General features: G+C 40.7%; 1 protein-coding gene across 1 annotated transcript in view; it reads right to left on the bottom strand.

Moving 5' to 3' along the window:
- TSPAN7 (tetraspanin 7) overlaps positions 1-20,004 on the bottom strand; it is a 124,471-nt gene that overhangs the window by 8,236 nt on the left and 96,231 nt on the right. The window contains exons 2-5 of the mRNA XM_032261648.1: positions 14,350-14,538; positions 9,535-9,609; positions 6,745-6,840; positions 4,854-5,009 (exon numbers count right to left, since the gene is read on the bottom strand). Of these exons, the coding sequence (XP_032117539.1) occupies positions 4,854-5,009; positions 6,745-6,840; positions 9,535-9,609; positions 14,350-14,538 (516 nt within the window). The remainder of the gene's footprint in view (positions 1-4,853; positions 5,010-6,744; positions 6,841-9,534; positions 9,610-14,349; positions 14,539-20,004) is intronic.

The raw sequence follows: 20,004 nt of genomic DNA, 5'->3' as shown, positions 1-20,004 counted from the left end.
ACTTTATGGAGTTTTAGGGTTCTTCCTTATGAGACCATTAGAATTTTTTAAATAGGGAAAATTTATGTTCTAGGGTCATCTTTCCCAGAAAGAGAGAGAGTATTTTAAGTATATTTATTTAAACTGGCAAAATCAGCCTAGAGTCTTTATTCAGCTAGGAAGACATGGTCTTTTTCCAGCTTTCCGGAAAAGGGCTTCAACTTAAGTGTATAAAGTACGTAAAAAATAAAGACATTAATATAATAAACAGGTTAAGGCTGGTTCTTGTTTATCAAGAATGGCACACCAAGTTTTAATAACATTTGAAGAACAACAACAAAAAAAACCCAACCATGTTTCCCCTTTTAAAGTTCAAATTTAACAATTTAACATTTCTTATAGCTTGTAAAAAATTATACCCATGCTGTGTCTTCTATTAAGTGATAATTATATATATTCGTAGTCTGCTTGCAGAAAAAAAAGGTGCATTAACTTAGAAGTAGTGCTTCGAGACATGTTGTCTTTTGTTACTTAAGTTCAGGGGTACATGTGCAAGTTTGTTATACAGGTAAACTTGTGTCGTGGGGGTTTGTTGTACAGATTATTTTGTCACCCAAGTATTAAGCCTAGTACCCATTAGTTATTTTTCCTTATCTTCCCCCTCCTCCCACTCTCTACCCTCCTATAGGACCCAGTGTATACTGTTCCCTTTGTGTGACACATGTTTTCAATGCAATTGACAAACTATACTCCTTAGTTATCTGAGGCAAATTTGAAGGCCAGGGTGGGAGTGGGAAAGGAAATACATTATCACTCATGGGGAGTTTTGAAATTTGATTCCCCATAGTAGAAGCTTGCTGATTTCACTTTTACTAGTAACATTATATATCACACTATTTTTTTCTTTCTTTTTCTCTTTTTTCTTTTTTTTAACTGAGACAAAGTCTTGCTCTGTCACCCAGGCTGGAGTACAGTGGCGTGACCTCAGCTCACTGCAACCTCCGCCTCCAGGGTTCAAGTGATTATCCTGCCTCAGCCTCCTGAATAGCTGGGATTACAGGTGTGTGCCACCACGCCTGGCTAATTTTTGTATTTTTAGTACAGACGGGGTTTCACCACATTGGCCAGGTTGGTCTCGAGCTCCTGACTTCAGGTGATCCGCCCATCTTGGCTTCCCAAAGCGCTGGGATTACAAGCATGAGCCACCATGCCCAGCCTCACACTGTTTTTCAAAAGGTAGTAGAAGGGAGAAGAGTTCGGGTTAGGAATAAGACAAAATGGAGAGAGATGTGGATTTTCTAACACTTTCCCAAAATGTAGCAGCTAAGACAGCAGTTTGCCAGGCTGGCCATCATTACTACATCTTCTCTCTGCAGTGACGAAGTGGCTAAGAAATGAGGTCCAGATCAGCACCAGTGTTAGGTTAGCTCAAAATACAGAAACACAAGCCTGATAATACAACCCAGAGAAGCAAAATGAGCTATTTTCTTATTCTGGAAAATAGTTTGGAATAGATTTGTTTTTTTTTTCTGCACACTTCAATTCTACACTTCAGCTGAATATATTTTCTAAAGTATGATTTCTACTCCACTCTAGAAGATTTTAGACTTGGTCACATTATTTTTGGTAAGGCCACTCCAACCAGTAGGAGAAACCAGAAAAAGGAAATGACTGACTGGCATTAGTACAGCCACGCCAAAATAGTTCTTTCTACACTTTGATCCTCAATGTACGGTTCTTGAAAGAGCAGTATTTCACCACCTAGGAACTTGTTAGAAGTGCAAAATTGGAGGTCCCGCCCTAGACCTACTGAATCAGAATCTGCCAAATCCATGGGTTATTCCTTTTGACATGTTTTTAATGAATTTTAACCAGATACCCAGATGCTTCACATGCCCATTAAAGGGTGAGAAGCACTCTTCTGTAAGAAATGTTTTCTCATTATTTTTTACTCCAAATAAGAAAGCAGGTTAATGAATCATATCAGTAATAGGGTTACTTAAAATGAGAAGATAAAAGTTACTTCATTTTTTTTGTTTTTATTTAAACAATAAGAGACCAATGTCAAAATAAATGTTTTCCATCTCTGAATTTTTCTGTTATTTACTGCATGGACCCCAAAGTTCATTTTCCAGGTGTCAGCACAGATCTGCCTACTGTAGGAGCTGCTTTAATACTACAACCACTGGCCATGTTTGCATTCAACCTTAAATTCTTCCCTAAACTATGATCTTATCTACTCACAACAATCTCTCATAATTTCCTAATATGAAAGTCTAGTTGTCAGGTGTGAGATAAATCTACACAGACCTGCTAAGTATCCTAGGAGATAATCAGAACAGTTCATGTGCTCACCCTCTCAGCAGGTCTAAATCAACAATCACCAATGGAAAACATCTGCAAGTGGCAGGCTTTAACTACTAGGAGTAGAAGGCTAGTCCCATAGAGGTTATGGGAAAAGGTATCTCTGTAGCTGCCAAGCAGAATAACTCTATTTCTCTTGCTCTTACAAACTGTCAAACAATTCCTATGAAGTAGGATTTCAGCCAATGCTATGAGCCAACTGAGCCTGCAGACATTTCATCATCCTGCTAGCAAAACCAAAATAAAACCTGTCCCCAAATCCAAGCAATAAATATCCTATTTAACTGTTCATACTTTCTTCCTATTCTCTCTCAGTTATCTGTACAAGACAGGTCTCTCAGGCTTCCTGGTAAGAGCCAAGTACCATCTTTCTGTGCTATCAGAGTACAGGGTTCAAGACACCAAAGGGTCTACAGGGATGAGCCATTTATTCTAAATCACAGGATTCCATATAACTAGAATGTGCCAGTAATTAAGCCTCCTAGGGGAAGGAATCACTGGGAGGAGAGGTAACATTTATGAGCATCTACTATTACCCCATTCCCATCTCTCACCTTTTATAGATTAGGTGTCTGATATTTAGCAAGGAGAAGTTATTTGTCTCATAAGTTCGGGTGGGCATTAAATAAGAATGTCTAATGAAACTCGGTAGACAAATTTTAGTTTTCATTCACTTTTTTCCTCAGAGGGGATCAGGTTGGAGGCTATAAGGTAAGTAAGAGAGAAGTTAAGCAGATCTTCTAAGTATTTGAGGTGGCCAGGAAAATATAAAGTTGGATTGTAGTAGAGAGATGGAAAGTGAGGTCAATGTGTAAGTTTATCAATGAAATGAAAAAATGCTACCCTATCTCTCTTTCTGGAAATAACTGTAAGGATTATAGATGCACAACAGGATATGTCTCCAAACTTGTTTTTAGATACTAACAAAAGATCCTCCCTGTAAGAAAATCCTGCATTATTTCGATAAAAGACTCCATGTGATGTAGAAGACAGATTTCACCACCATCATTTATACTACAGTTAACATGTATCACATCTGTGCCATAACCTGTGCCAGGCACTGTGCTTTTGATACTTTACCTCATTAAATCTTCAAATCAAGCCCAAGGAGCATTTGCTATTATTATTCCCACTTTACAGATGAGAAAAGCAAGACTGAGAAAAGTTAAGTAACTTGACCGAGATCATATAACCAACAAGTGGCTGAATCAGAATTTCTACTGGAGCCTGACACCAGACCCTGTGCTCCTGACTGCTGGATTCTCAATTTTCACAAAAGAAGAGGAAGTCTGAGTGGGGGAAAAAAAAGACTTGGGTACTGCTTTCATGAACGACCTTCTTAGGCTCTGTTATATCAACTATCTCACTGCCATAGAGCACTTCTTGCCTTCCATAAATTGGAGTGTCTACCACATGCCAAGTATGCTTAGCACTTCATAAAATGGAAGCATAATGACATATATGGGTGCTCAGTGGGGATGTCCATGAAGAAGCCAGAAGTTACCTTATTAACTATTAAGAGATGAAGGAAGCCTCAATGTTTGGATCCATAAGAAAATTCCAATAGAAATAGATGTCCTTTTAACTTAGACAAGAAGCTGTAAGTACTGAATCTTACTATCTTTTCTCTCTGAATTATTCAGTAGTTGGTACAGATTACGTAGAGTTTTGAAGGCATCATAAGAACAAAATTTTATCTTAGCAAGAAAAGATTTACCCCATGACTGAATAACAGAAAGTAAACATAATAGTAGGTTTTTTCCTCCCTTTTGTTTACCAAAATGTATTTTATATATGGTATTTCTCTAAACATTTAAGAATGTAGATAGTCTTCACATGCAGTTACATCATGTCTTCATTTTATTCTCTGTAAAGTGGAATACAGAATTGATTTTCCTCTTCTCTATTAACACTTAATTTCCCTCATTTCCACTATGTACTAACTTTTAAATTTCATTTAGTCCTCTTTTTCCTTTTCTCTGATTTCTTTGGGAGTCAGGAGGTTGACTGTGAGTTGAATCCGAGTTGCTGATTTCTTTTCCTATGGCAGTGAACTCCCTAAAATAAAGGCCACCCTCCTAGCAGAAGTAGATGCTGTCTGTCAACTCTACTGCCCTCTTGCTGCCAAAGTATGACACCCAGCTGCAAACAATTTCATGTTTAGATGGCATATTAAGCAGAAGACGGACACCCAAAAGAAGAAAGCCAACATTCGCTGTCTGACATAAGCATCAGGGTGAACAGAAACCACTTGCTAAACCTTCCTAACTATCCCTGGTAGATCCTTGCTATGGGAGACCAAGACAAGGCTGATCTGAGTTACTCACAGCGTTTTCTTTTAGAAGTGAGCAGGCTCAAGTGCCTCTCCCAGGCAATCAAGGATCCACAAAGTAAGATTCTCTTTTCCTTGACTCCCATTTCAAATCTATTTGCCAAAATTTCAACAGAAACAAAAAAGTCCTCCCAAACATTCACCAGTGGTCCAATCAGGGCTGGAAGAAAGCAGGTACCTTCTGGTTAACTTTAGTGGCGGCCACAGTCAGATTGTGTAGATCCTGGGGATTACAATCGGTTTCATTCATGCAGCAGCTGGGGGGGATGCCATGCTCCAGGAAGTAGGGGCTGGTGCTCCAGTTGGTGTAGTTCTGCACACCACAGCAGCTCAGCTATTAACAGGGAAAGGAAAAGAATTAAAAAGTAGCAGATCAAAGACGATGTGGTCTCCTCAATCACTGCCTTATAACTTTTACAAGAGAAATACGCGCTAAAGCCTAAGACAACATGTGCAGCTTTGGTGAGTCAAGATGAATGGAAGTTCCAATAACTATTCTACTCATTTTGATGCTTATTTGATCTCCAAAAATGAAGTTCTAGATTATATACTGCATTGGCTTTCGTATCACCTCCACAAAGCAAAGCAGTGCTTTGGTGTCCAACTCACAATCCCCTATTGATATAGATGTATTCATCCACTAAATCAGGACTGTTGGGTGATTGGTCAATTGAGGCAAATACAGTTTCAAAAAACTCTCCACTGGGATCTCTACTAATAAGTAAATAGTTCTTTTTAAATTTTTTTATTAAATGCACATACAGAAAGGGAGAGCTGATGTTGGTAAACTATAGCCCAGGAACTGCCTGTTTCTGTAAATAAAGTTTTACTGGGACACAGCCACAACTATGTGTTCACATACTATCGGTGGCTGCTTTTGTGCCATAGTGGCAGAGATGAGTACTTGTGACAGAGTGTATGACCCTCAAAGCATAAATATTTACTATTTATTCCTTTTTTTTTTTTTTTTTCAAGAAGGAGTGTCGCTCTGTCATCCAGGCTGGAGTACAGTGGTGCGATCTTGGCTCACTGCAACCTCCGCCTCCTGGATTCAAGTGATTCTCCTGTCTCAGCCTCCCGAGTAGCTGGGATTACAGGGGCACACTGCCACGGCTGGCAAATGTGTGTGTGTGTGTGGTGTGTGTGTGTGTGTATTTTAGTAGAGATAGAGTTCCATTGTGTTGCCCAGGGTAGTCTCGATCTCCTGAGCTCAGGCAATCCACCCACCTTGGCCTCCAAAAGTGCTAGGATTACAGGTGTGAGCCACCGTGCCTGGTCTTTACTATTGACCCTTTACAGAAGAGGTTTGCTACCCCCAATAAAGAGAATGTTAAAGCAAATGGGGCAAAAATATAATTAATTGGTAAATCTGATTATTCAGTTCCTTGTAGTATTCCCAAGACTTTTCTGTACATGTTGGAACTTTTATTAAAATAAATAACAAAAAAGACTGCTTCTGAAGTAACCAATACCAAGAAAACCCAAAGCAAAAGCCTCCTTAGTTATTCCTGATGGGCAGTCAAGCTTAAGCACCAGCACCTGCCACCCAGACAGGAACTCTCTCTTCTATTTCCCCCATATCCTCAGCAAAGCATGAGGCAGCTCACACCCTTTACATACCTAACAGATCCTCAGTTTCTTCTAGGTCCACTCTATAAACCCACTCCACTGCCCCAGCCAGTGAACGCAGCTCACCTGAGCTCTCCACCCAGCTTGAAGATACTGATTCCAGAAAGGCAGCCTCTGGGAGCCAACTCTAAGCAAGGTTGTCACACATTCACTGCCTAACTCCTTCCCAAGGATTCAGATCTGAAGAGCAAATGAGTTGTTTTTGGCATACCTGCAATCCTTACTGATGCAAGGCACACTCAAGGGAGTAGTCCTCCTTGACACTAATTACCTGAATAACTGGCGCCTGGACAAAGACTGGGTATTATCTTGGCAATGGAACTGGACTAAGAGTTGAAGAACAGAACCAATATCAACTACTGGGCCAACCCACTGGCAGCCCATAAGTCTAAGCCCAGACCTCATAGATAGTTCACACCCCCATCTCCTCTGGAACTTACGCTGCGCTGCACATGGTCCACTGCATGGCTCCTCTCATCATTGCCATTGTAATTCTGCATAGCATCCGTGTAAGTCCTCAGGAAGGTGTCCTTGATCTATGGAAGACAAGGAGGAATGTGATTGCAGTCCACCACAGCCCAAACCGACTTCAATTCTTACCAACTTATACCCTAATATAGCCTCTTCTTAAAGTCTCTGTATAAATGTAGGCCAGGGAGGCAATGCCCCATTTTTTGAGACGGAAAAGCTCAGAACATTTAGCGGCAGGGTGAGGGGGGGTGGTTAGGCTCAGGGATTTAAAAAATTGTTCCCCTCAGCCTCAATCCAGAGAAAGTCTGACCTGTTGAATGACCTACTGGAGTGACCAGTCCATTTCTGAAAGGGCTACGATGGTGAGCTACCAAAACTCAGGCATGAGTTTTCTACTTATTTTCTTTGAATTGATTAATGCCCATCTTTCTATAACTTCCTCTGCTCTTACACAGGAGGCTCATAAAAGACAAACCACTTTGGTGGACAGGATGACTGATGGTTTGGTCAAAAGCTGATCCCCATTTTACCATAGGAGTGGGGCAAAACCAACTTTCACTTACCTGTCTTTATTGAGGCTAATTTAAAAAAAAAGGCTAAAGGACAAGAACTTAAAAAGATTTGCGGGCACAGTGGCTCATGCCTGTAATCCCAGGACTTTGGGAGGCCAAAGTGGGCAGATCACTTGAGATCAGGAGTTCGAGACCAGCCTGGCTAACATGGTGAAACCCCATCTCTACTAAAAATACACAAAAATTAGCCAGGCATAGTGGCAGGTACCTATAATCCCAGCTACTTGGGAGGCTGAGTCAAGAGAATCCCTTGAACCCAGCAGGCAGAGGTTGCAGTGAGCAGAGATTGTGGCACTGCACTCTAGCCTTAGCAATAGAGCAAGGCTCTGTCTCAAAAAAAAAAAAAAAAAAAAAAAAAAAAAAAAGGTTAACAAAACCTTTTCTGTGAACACATTTGATTTTGGGGAAACTTTCAAGCTCTGTTTCCCTGGAAACGTGATGAAAGTGAAGTCTCAGATGTGTTACCAGGCCACTGAATTTGTGATAAAACTGACCCCCAATTGGTGAAATGCCTCCAAACTGGGAGGACAGCAAATGACAATAATTACTTGGTGGGAAGTTTAGGGCTAAGTGTGGTGACTTCTAAGCTAAGGTGGCTACCACACCCAGTTGTGTCATCTCATTTCACTGCACTTAAGCTGTCTCTTAGGATGGGGAAGTACACAGAATAGGCGCTGGACCATTTTATGGACTCATGGTGGAGAAACAAGCCCACTGCTGTCTAGCAGGCAAGCTGTGCTTCCTTTGTTATATCTTTTTGCTTTTGTTAAATGGCACTGAGACCTATTGTCATCATGTGAGTTTGACTGTTTAGCCAAATTCAAGACCAGCACTGGTGGTCAGAGTCACATTGTACCCTCCTCCCACAACAGCTCTTAGGGTTTCACACGGAAAGAGGTTAGGTAGATGAGGATTTCCAGGCCCTAGGCAGCAAGCACCATTAAGAGAAAAACCCCTCCATAGAGCACGCTCCCAGCAACAAACAAGAGGAAAGTTCACAAGGGCTCAGATAGGAGCAAGCCAGGATGCTCCTGGTGTTCACACGTAAACAAGGGGCACTTTTTAGGGATGTTGAGGCTGAAACTTCATCAGATGTCACTTCACTAGAGACTACGAATGGGGTCCCAATTCCAGATGCAGCACCCATACAAACTGGGTTCTGGGAGTCAGCTTTGGCATCTGGGATACTGTCTCTGGTGATAGGAAAAAACCAGGCAATAGTGAAGGGAGCAGAGAACACACAGGCAAGCTCAGAGGGAAGTGAACTTGGCCAAGCCCAAAAGTGGGACCTTTAAGTGTGCAGCAAGATGTGTTAATGAAAAACTAAAATTAAAAATAAAAAAACAAGGCCTGGGAATAGATAATGCAAGACTTTCGAGACCCACAGTAACATTTTCTGTGTTTTCCACCTGTATCTTTTTTTTTTTTCTTTTTAACACATGTGTATCTACTTCTGGCTTTACTATTCTTTATGGAGTACAATGATAAAATTTTGAGGCAGCAAGACAATTAGTTTGGCTTGCCTTTATAGTCTTAGAAATCTTGTTATACAGATAAACACTTGTAGCTATTTTAAAAAGAAAAATAGAGACAGGGTCTCACTCTCTTGCCCAGGCTGGAGTGCAGTGGTGTGACATTACCTCCCTGCAGCCTTGACTTCCCAAGTTCAAGTGATCCTCCCTCCTCAGCCTCCTAAGTAGCTGGGACTATAGGTGCAAGCCACCACCTCCAGCTAATTTATTTTTTTATTTTCTAGATATGGGTTCTCACTATGTTATCCAGGCTGTTCTTGAACTTCTGGCCTTAAGAGATCCTCCTGCCCCAGGCCTTGCAAAGCTCTGGTATTGCAGATATGAGTCACAATGCCCAGCCTGAAGCAGCTATTTTTAAATGAGTATTTAATCCATATTGAAAGTCACTGCTTTAAAACTGGGGAGAGAATCATTTTATGCAGTGGCTACATAGAAAAACACAGTGAAGATCAACGATGAAGGTTTCAAGCTTGGTGGAATTCCTACATTTAGAACTTCATGAAAATTTCAGGTCATACAACATGATATTTGGAAAATAGCAATACTACTGAAGAAATCAGCTAGCCTATATGTACTTTTTACACACTTCAAGAGGTTTCAAGAATCCTCCTCCCAAACACCCCTTAACTGAGCTCTGAACTTTGTGTATACTTACCTCATGACGAAACACAAACCCTGAAATGCCAGCCACGAGCTCAGCCAGGAACACCAGGGACAGAAACATGGCATACTGAAAATTAAGCACACAAGGACAAAGTCAGATACATCAGGATTAAGAAGAGGGCTTCTTCAGGGTAGGTTACTTTCAATCAGCGGGAATTAGACAAGTCCTCACACTCCGTAGACAAAGTTAAGAGAAAGTATGAAACATTCTTCTGTAAATTTCCCCACATAAGTCTCAATCTAGGAATGTGTGTTTAATATGCATATGCGTTTTGGAGTACACAGGCTGGGGAGAATTCACTGAGAGACTGGCATTTTGCCTGTCAGCTTGGCTCACCTGGAGAAACCTGGAAGGAACTTTCACAACTAAAATAGCCACTCTTTGTTACACTAGAATCTTTGAGCTAGAAAAAAGCCAAACTGCTCTGAAGGTCACAGGACAGATTCTGCCCTGTCTGGGGGTCCTTTTTTACCACCTTCCTATGACGGTCTGCAAGCCAACCCCTGTGGCTGATTCCATTTTGAAGCTGTTCCAATCGTTGGAAAGACTTCCTTTCCCTTGGCCACAAGTCTGCCTACTTCTAACTTCCACTTACTAGTGTTGGTTCTGCTTTCAGAATAATAAGAACCAGCCCAATGTCTTTTCCCTAACGCTAGCCCATCATGTGTGTGAGCACGGCCAGGATGAGAACTTCCTGCCTGGGCAAACTCCTCCAGCTGTCTTAACCACATCTCAGATGAAACAGTTACAAAACTGCTTCGTTTGGAATTGCATCCCTCCCATTTGGGCCCAGGAAGCCAAACACATGCAAGAGGACGTTCCTCTTCAGATTGGTGGTCATCACTGGACACAGTAGCCACAGCGGCTTTCCTGTGGGGTTGCCTGCCTCTCTTGTTTGGGATGCTGCATGGAGTTTGTAGCGTTTCAAAAATTAAATGTACTATACTAATGTTATTTGCAAGCATCTAATATCTTCAGTGCTTTTCATCTCATGCTGGGGGTACTTCCCAAGTTTTTCATATGTGCCTGCTTATGCAAGCATGTGCAGTTCAAGGGTAGTACTTGGTATTTATGAAACATTAAGGGTAACTTTGAAAAGCAGGTTAAAAAAAATTGATTCCTTACCTACAAGCACATGTCTTACAATCTGCTTCTTCTCATCTCAAAATAAAATATAATGGTTTTGAACCTTTGCAATGGTCCTAAATGATGCTATGGAATTTGGATAGATTGCATGTAGCCACATTACTTACCTGTAAAGTATACACATGTCTCATAAAGTACATATATGTATGCAGAATCATAAATTATTTTTCTCACCCAATGGCACATATATCGAAAGAGGAAATATTGGCTTAAAATATCAATTTCTTTCTAAATATTAACAAAATTCTCTACAAAGCACAGCCACTCAAATACTAAACATGTAGTTATAAGAATGCACCATGTACATGACTTCTCTTCCAGCCTCATACAAAATGCAATTCAAAGCACAGTTTGATGTGAGACTCTCCTATTTTGCTGATGGGATAGTCTCACACTAGGCCTAGATTTTTCCAGAAAGTTGGGTGGGAAAATAACTGTTAGCAGGCAGGTGGAAGAAAGAATATCTGTCTCTGTGGTCAGAAGTCCTCCTGTGTTTGAATCCTATCTTGTTATGGACTAGCTATTAGAAAAGAGGCAGACTTCTCTGGGCTTCCATAAAGTAGACATAGTTATTTTTAGTTGTTTGGCAATTAATGAGGTTATGTGAGGACTGCAGAATTCTAGACTGGCAGTTAATCAAATGACTTCCGTTCTCATCAGCCAGATCAGCAGTTTTCTGTGTCTGGCAAGTTTTCTGTCTCTAGGAGCTTTCAGAGAGTGGCTGCTTTACCTACAGAAGGCCTTGGCCAAAAGCCTGTTGGGAAGAACTTGTGCTAAATACAGGTCGGTAGGTGTTACAGCTTTTTTTTCCCCAAATGTAAGCACTAGAGCTGAAATAGTCCTAGCTTTGGAAGGAAACATACAAGGGTTCAAATCCCAGCCTTCCGTACTTTAGCTGTGAGAACTTGGGCAGGTTACCTAAACCCCCAAGTTCCTATCATATAACGTGAAAATACAACCTACAGTACATGGTGGTAGTGAGGAGAAAAACAAAATGTTATGCGTGCCCAGTACAGCACCTATCACATAAAAGGAAGTAAATCATATTTTTAAAATTTTATTTTTTTAACTGACATATAATTGTACATATCTATGGAGTACAGTATAACGTTTTGATACATGCATACTCTGTGTAATGATCAAATCAAGGTAGTCCGTGTATCTATTACCTAAAATATTTCTTCATGGTGAGAACATTCTAAATCCTCTCTTCTAGCTATTGTTAAATATACAATACATTATCGTTAACTATAGTCACCTTACTGTGCAATAAAACAGCAGATAATTCCTCCTAACTCTAACTTTGTACCCATTGGCCAATCTCTGTTCGTCCTTCCTCCCCTGTCTTTAGATAAAAAATAAAAAATGCTGATGAGGATGTGGAAAAGGTCGAACTCTTATACACTGCTGATTGGAATGCAAATTAGTACAACCACTATGGATAACAGAGTAGAGATTCCTCAAAAAATCAAAAATAGAACTACCATATGATCCAGCAATCCCACTGTGGGGTATACACCCATAGGAAATGAAATCAGTATGTCAAGGAGATATCTGCACCCCCAGGTATATTGCAGTACTATTGACAGTAGCCAAGCTAAGTGTCCATACACACTGGATACGATTTGTCTGTACACAATGGGATGCTATTTGGCCATAAACAAGAATGAAATCCTGTCACATGCGACAACATGAATGAATCTAATGGATTAAGTGAAATAAGCCAGGGACAGAAAAGACTAATAACTGCATGACCTTACACATATGTAGAATCTAAAATTTGATATAAAATATATTTTTAAAGACCCAAATTAAGCCCCAAACCAAAAAACATCTCTACCCCGCAAAAGGCTCACCTGCCAGTGAACTTGTGTCAGGAGAATAAAACAGTAGTGTGGTGTGTAACCACCTCCAGAGGAGACCATAACTAACTGTTCCATTGTTTATACACATATCCTATTTATGACATTACACTCAGCTATGGGATACTTCTGCCCCACAGGCAAATTTAGAATTAGAACATTAAAGTATTCCCTCTCCCACCCCTGTCCAGTTATAGTATTTGAGCAGGGAGAAACTTTGGTAATTCAGTGCAATTCTATTTTGTCATAATTGGAAACAAAGGTCCAGGGAGGTTACCTTCTTGCCACTAAAAACTTAAGCCAGTTAGTTGGAATCAGTCAGGTCTCAACACCACATCTCTTCCCTTCTTGTTTGAATGGATGGGTTTTTTAGAAATTTTTCTTTTCTATGGTTTTGAAGTTAATTCTCCCCTTGCTACTCATTGTGCTAAAGAAAAGGTTCTCAATACCGGCTACACGATAGAATCCTCTGGAGAGCTTTTTAGAAAATAAGATGCCAGGGCCTCACCACCACCAGGGAATCTACTTCCATCAGCTAGAGGTGGGATGCTGGCAAAGGTGTTTGCAAATGGCTGCCCAGGTGATTTAATCACGTATCCAGAGTTGAGGACCACGGCACTAGACCAAAAGAAACCCTAGTGCTTATGAGAAGTACTAGAAGGTAGACTTAACGTGTTAGAATAGAGTGTCAGGTGACAGCAGCAGAAGTGTCTTGGGATGGGCCTCATTATGGCTTGCCCACCAACCAGAAGAATCAGTAGTGGCTGAGGCATCAGCCTCCTGTATGGTCTGCAGGATAAAAAGTGGCCAAGTCAAGCACCACTTCCAACAGAGACTGACTGCCCAGTGCCAGTTGGGAAGATGGATCCTTTGGAGCTAATCACTCTCACACTCGCACACGTCACTAGATGGTATTAAATGTTACAACAACCTAGGGCTACACAGGGATAGGGAATATAGCCCTGATGGAATCTCTGCTTCCCCCTTCATGGAGTAAGTTGCCAGAAATAAATAATTTTAAACAAAATTTTCATTTGAGGAGAGGTCTTTGCTAATTTTTATCTATAAAATCCTTTAACATTATCTCCATCAATGAAGAACATGAATAGTGAGTAGAAATTAGGTAACTGGTATACCTACAAGTTAAAAATCACAGTAATAGCCTTTCAATAGTCTGCCCTTACCCTCTGGGAAGCATCACTGCTTTATCTGTCCTATGCGAGTATGCAACCTTTCCTGGTCCTGGTAGCCAACACTTGACACTGCATCAGTCCTCTGGGTGGCAGGCTCTGGCTTAGCTCAACTCTCATAGCACTGAGCCAGGGAGTGCAAGTTCAGAGATGACCACACACATGTATCTGTGCATCATCAGGTTCACGGAAGTAGAAAGCATTTCTCCAATAGGAACTTGGAAGTGAAAGTCAGCTTATGTTCAGGATGCTGCCTTGCCCACCAAAGCTGCATGTCACATGCTTAAGGAAACTTCTAAGACAGAGTTCAAAACTGAAACAGGACATCTTGTCATGAGGATACAAATGGACTACTGCAATCACTGGGCACTGCTTTGTCATCATCTACCCATCATCTCTACTGGGACTAGATTTGAGGTGCCAGGCTGTGATTGGAGTTGTTTTTACCTCTAGGGGATTAAAGGATGCATTAGGAAAGAGTCTGGACTGAAATCAGAATCAGTGAATGTTAAGGTCTTGCCTGTGACCTCAAGACAAACCACTTCACCTCCATGTACTTTATATTTTTACAAAAATATAATTGAGAAAGCATGTTATGACACACTTACCAGTTTCAGCATCCATGGGCTACCGCGGCATGTAGCAAAGCATCCAAACAGGCCAAAGACAACAATAGTGGTGCCAGTTCCGATGAGCACATAGGGAGCATTTGTGGAGTTCTCGGCAATAAGGGAGATATAGGTGCCCAGAGTAAGTTTGCCCCAGACTCCAACAGCCAGCAGGATCACCCCAGTGATCTGAAAGAGGGAGAGGAGAGTGTGAAGCTATTGCTGAGAAAGGTGAGAATCAGCACAGAGCAATGTGGCCAAATTTGAAGACTCAAGTTTCCATGAACAAGATCATACTTGTTGTAGGATTCCCTGAGTAATGACAAATGTCAGAGTGTTAACTAAAATCATCATAAAGACACCATTTTTTCCCCAATAAGCATGCCCCTTATATAATGCCGTATGCAATTCCTGCGTTAATTAGAAGTCAAGCCAACAATAAAGAACTTCTTTTTTAAAAAGCAGTTAACAAAGCACATCATACAACAGGTCTGAGAGCCTTCTTCCCCCAGCTGCTGTCTGACACCAAGCTAGGAATAACCCCAGGAAGAATGACAGTTTCCCTCTTTGATGGCACGTGTGTACACAGTATATTTTATGGACATCCTGCACAATGTTTTCAGGAACATAGTGATTCTCTTTGATTATTATTACAGAAATTTCCACAAAAACAAAATATGCCAAATATTTTTGAATCCCTATTGATGTGCTGTCTTAATATTTTATTCAATATAAAACAACAGAAGAATCTGCATAGTTCCTGGAATTAGCTGTAATGCAATTTGCCAAATCCCACTGATCAGTCCAAAGGAAATCCCTATAGCATGTCTAAACTAAAACCCTGCATCAATCAGGCCCTTACTTTATGGGATAGTTTCCAGGCTGAATGCTATGCCTAACTCTCCACCCCCTGCAGGCCATACGCCCTGGCAGCTTTAGCTGCTAAAGCCATTGGGGTTGCTTTATGTCTCTCCAAATCCCAAGCTAGTCTTTCAGGTCACCAATAGCTTAGTGACTCAAACGGACAGCCTTCTAACTGCTACCACTACTGATACCGCATGAAGCTTGAAAGAAACCTGGGTGTTCAAGAAAGACCATCCTCTGTTTGGCCCCACCCTGAGGAGTCAAGATAAGAAAAACGGAGAGAATTGGTATGATACAAATCAATACTCACCTTGCCAAGGCTTCCCTTGCCAATCAATACACTGTTCCTAATGTCTGTGGGCACCACCAAATGTATGCTATACCATGAACCAAATGGCTGGGCCAGTGAAGATGCTTAGGCCTCTCTCCTTTATGCTCTGAAAATACTTTCTGTAATTTGGAAACCTTGAGCTCCATTATCAGACTGTTTTTTTGTGTATGTGCAGGACCAAGAATGGTCCCTGTACCTTTCACTGCATAAGGTAAGGGTGAGCTCTACCTATATGGGGGGAGAGGTCAGCAGAAACAACAAGAGTTTGGTGACACCTCCCCACCCCGGCAGCCTCTCTACTTTGTAGAACCTTCACCGTGAAAGACAGAATTAAAAGTTTTAAATCAGAAAAAGATTGAGGAACCAGTGTTACTTTTATTAGGCAAAAATAAACAATTGTGATGCAGTGTTGAGGTGAAAGTGTTTGACACTAATATTTGGGAGAAAGTGGCCCCGTGGAGGTTGACTGCCTTTGAAAAATCTCAATGAAGATGGCCTACTGAATTAAGAAAACCAAGAACGCTGATGTTGCCAAGAATTCTAAGTCCTCTGCTGACACCCAGTGGTTGTTTTAAAAAGTACCTTCTTTGAGCAGCCTCTCAAACACAAAATGCCTTTTACCTGCTAAAATCAAATTTTAAGAATCAACTGTCAAGTCGTTGGGGTAAAAATGCAATTGACACTGTAGAAAAGGACAGTGCCTGATCCATCTTTTACTAACGTCTAGCACAGTGCCAGGCACAGAGTAAATGCTTACTATCCCATTGAGAAAAAAAAATACATTTTTCACTTCTCTGGGTCTTAGAACTTGTATTTTATAAGCTTATCAGATGATACCAAATACTTATACAACTTCTACATCAGGTAAATACTGCGAGGTGATTTAAGATGGGACCAAAGAGAATTTTCCCCTATACTTTCCACTGTAGCATTATCAGCCTAAGCTGTAAATATCACAATGTAAATGTATTGAACAAAAGCAAAAATCGAGTTAAGCTAGTCATTGTTTAGGCTGAAAATAAGCCTCCTTCAGAAACTTGCGACTTCATGGGATTGTTCCCAAAGATTCTGTAACACTTCAAATATGAACTGCGCAGCTGCATTCTGTGAACTGCTATTGCTGGTCCTTATTGGAATGTGATTGCCTTAATGAAAATGTATACTGATGATCAAGTATGAGAGTCTGATAACTTATATTTCTGTGACCAGTGATTTCATGAAGTTCAGTTGCTACCAGAACAAATCTTACATACAGTATGTCAAAGTTAACAAAAAATCCTGATTTTAAGGCAAACAGTACCAAGATCATTTTAATGCCTTTTTTCCTTTCATAACATAATTTATCCTAATGCAATCATCGTTTTGTATATGAAGCCTCTCCCTGTGTAACTGCAAAACCTACAATATCAATTTGTTAAAATGCTCATATAATATAAATTACACAAATAATCCATTTTCAGAAAAAGACTTTTTAAAAAATTTCAATAGGTTTTTGGGGAACAAGTGGTGTTTGGTTGCGTGAATAAATTCTTTAGTGGTGATTTCTGAGATTTTGGTGCACCCATCACCTGAGCAGTGTACACTGTACCCAATGTGTAGTCTTTTATCACTCACCCTGCTCCCATCCTTTCTCCCCAGTCCCCAAAGTCCATTGTATCATTCTCATGCTTTTGCATCCTCATAGATTAGCTCCCATTTATCATTCTCATCATAGGAGAACATACGATGTTTGGTTTTCTATTCATGAGTTACTTCACTTAGAGTAATGGTCTCCAATTCCACCCAGGTTGCTGCTAATGCCATTATTTCATTCCTTTTTATGGCTAAGTAGTATTCCATGGTGTGGAATACTACACGCACACACACAAATTTTCTTTATCCACTTGTTGGCTGATGGGCGTTTCACAATTTTTGCAATTGTGAATTGTGCTGCTACAAACGTGTGTGTAAGTAACTTTTTTGTATAATGACTTCTCAGTAAAAGACTCCTTATAAAGATCTCAGTGGCACCTCTTAAAGTTCGCCAGTGGGTACAAACAAGCACAATACTACGAGCACCATATTGCATGGGAGAAAAAACATCCAACATCCTGACCTTGACCAAGTTAATCCCCCTGTAAGCTTTCAAGGGACTCATGTTCCTCTCAATAACGTGGAGACTGGGTTAGACGTGTCCCTGCCAGCACTCATGAGCTATGAATCTAAGAATAACCCAAAGAGGAAAGGCCTTCTCCAATATTGCTACTGTCATACTCAAACACTCCTGATGAACCAGCTGTGTCTTAGGAAGCCTGAACTCCACATATGTAAGGCCTTCTGTACATACCACAGCCCACCTCTTCAGCCTTATCTCCCTCATTGCCCCTATGCACTCTATATGGTTCCAGGAAAACAGCTATTCTCTGGGAAGTTCTCAACCTTTGTTCATGATGATCCTCTTACCTAGAATTCTATCCAACCTATCTTCTTACCTATCCATCCAATCACTCTATATCCTAAATTCTTACGGTACACACTTTACTCACTCCTCTTAGTCTCTTCAAACTCACTCTGCAGTATACCATGGTGCTGCGGTACCCTACCCACCTCCCACGCATATCCAAGAACACATCCTCTTGAGGATGGGAGCTGTGTACCTTACACACAGTCAATGTTCAGTACATGTCCATTGAATGAATGAATAAGCAGCTAATTATAAAGTAAGTAAAAGAAGTTTCATGTTAGCCATCTATTTGCTATACTTCTGAGCCTCTGTGAAGAACTATCAGAAATGGTAAGAATGCCACTCTGGACCATTGAGGGCCAGTAATCTGGGGAAATAACAATACTAAAGACAAGGAAGGAAAGATTAAACAGAGACAAAGGAGAAAATGGTTAGGCTGCAGCACACCCTTAGGTGATTAAGATCACATTTGGCAGTAGTAGTGGTGGTAGATGTGAGGTGGGTGTTAGAAGAAATTGGTAGTTGAAGGAGAAAACACACCTACAAGCAAAGGGCTAAAGATCCATAAAACACTCCAACTGGAATTTTCTCACGTTCTTCTTACTATAAAAATGTTTCTCACTGAGGATAAAAACCATACAAAGACAAGGCCAAGACAAAAACCACTATCATATGTATGATTTTTTTTTTCTTGGCTCCTGTCAACAAGTACCCACAGGAAAGTCACATTTCAAACTAAAAAGCAAGGGACTTTTTTTTTTAAACATCTCTCTCCTGCTTTGAGGTGCAATGAGTAAGTTCAGAGTTCACCAAAGCAATTGTGTGTCTGAGCTCCTCAGAGACCTCAAACCCTAAATCAATCATTAGCATTTATTACCTTTCTCATGGAGCTTTTGCTTCTTTCTCAGAAGAATTGATCAGCAAGCAGCCAATGCTGTGGTTCGAGGAGGAGACAGATAGGAGACCACAGATAAACTACATGAGTGGCCTGGTGAAGGACCAGCACCACCTTACATGCTCCAAATCAACCACAAACCAGGATGGCAGGCCCAGCCTTCCATCAGCAGTAACCAGGCTGAGGCTCTCACTTTCTTGCTTATTCCCAGCATCTCATTTTATATGTGCTTACAACACAGCTCAAAATTTATGGGTAGCAAAGTACCACTAGCTACTATCAATTTAGGCTTGGTGATGAGGCAGAATAAAACTATAATCATGGCATCAGAAAAGTTAGATCAGAACTGAAAAGCATTCTGTGTGATGATACATATTACTTTAAAATTACACTCGAAGAAAACTTACAGATAGGTTTGGAAATATGCCAAGGGGTATCCAAAATGCTCTGAAACAGACTTACTAAGGTTTATTTTAATCCTAAAATGGATATTAGGGGAGCAGGCAGCCAACATAAACAATTCCCTTGCTCTTGCCAGGTCAACCTGGCTAATGCTGAGAAGTCTCTCCGTGGACCTGGTAGCATCCTGATCTTCAGAGAGGTGCCAGAAATAGAGGGCTTCCACCTTTCTTACCTGTCCAGAGGCATTTTACTTAATCCCGCTCTGTTTTGTGCATGCAGACCACAGACCTTATGATGAAACTGCTGCAGCTGCTGTGCCAGGTGTGAGAGGGTAAAGTCCTCATTTCCCCTCTCTAAATTCTTAAGACAAGGTTCATAATCCCCACCTTCTATGTGAATATATGCACATTATTCTAATGATACAAATTCATATTTACTATACCATGCAATTAAAGAAAAAAAATTTAATTGAAAAAACAAACATTGAATCACAGAGGTACAAGCTATCAAAAAGATTGCTTACTAAGTAGCCATACGGAATAGAAAGCACTGCAACTAAAAACCAACAAAAGGAAACACAGGCAAGATGATAGGCAGAAGTCTTAGCTAGATTGCATTTTAGGAGACCCACAATTCAATCATCCCAGAGGTTTACAGGTTAATTCCTTCCTGGCAACTACACACAGAGATATTGTGAAATATCCTCCAGAGAATTCTGTA

This window comes from Sapajus apella, unplaced genomic scaffold (genome assembly GCF_009761245.1).
Source record: "Sapajus apella isolate SASKATOON/1434 unplaced genomic scaffold, GSC_monkey_1.0 scaffold125, whole genome shotgun sequence".
Taxonomy (NCBI): Eukaryota; Metazoa; Chordata; class Mammalia; order Primates; family Cebidae; genus Sapajus; species Sapajus apella.
The sequence above is the reverse complement of the archived record's forward strand: the minus strand, read 5'-3'. Positions and strand labels throughout refer to the sequence as shown.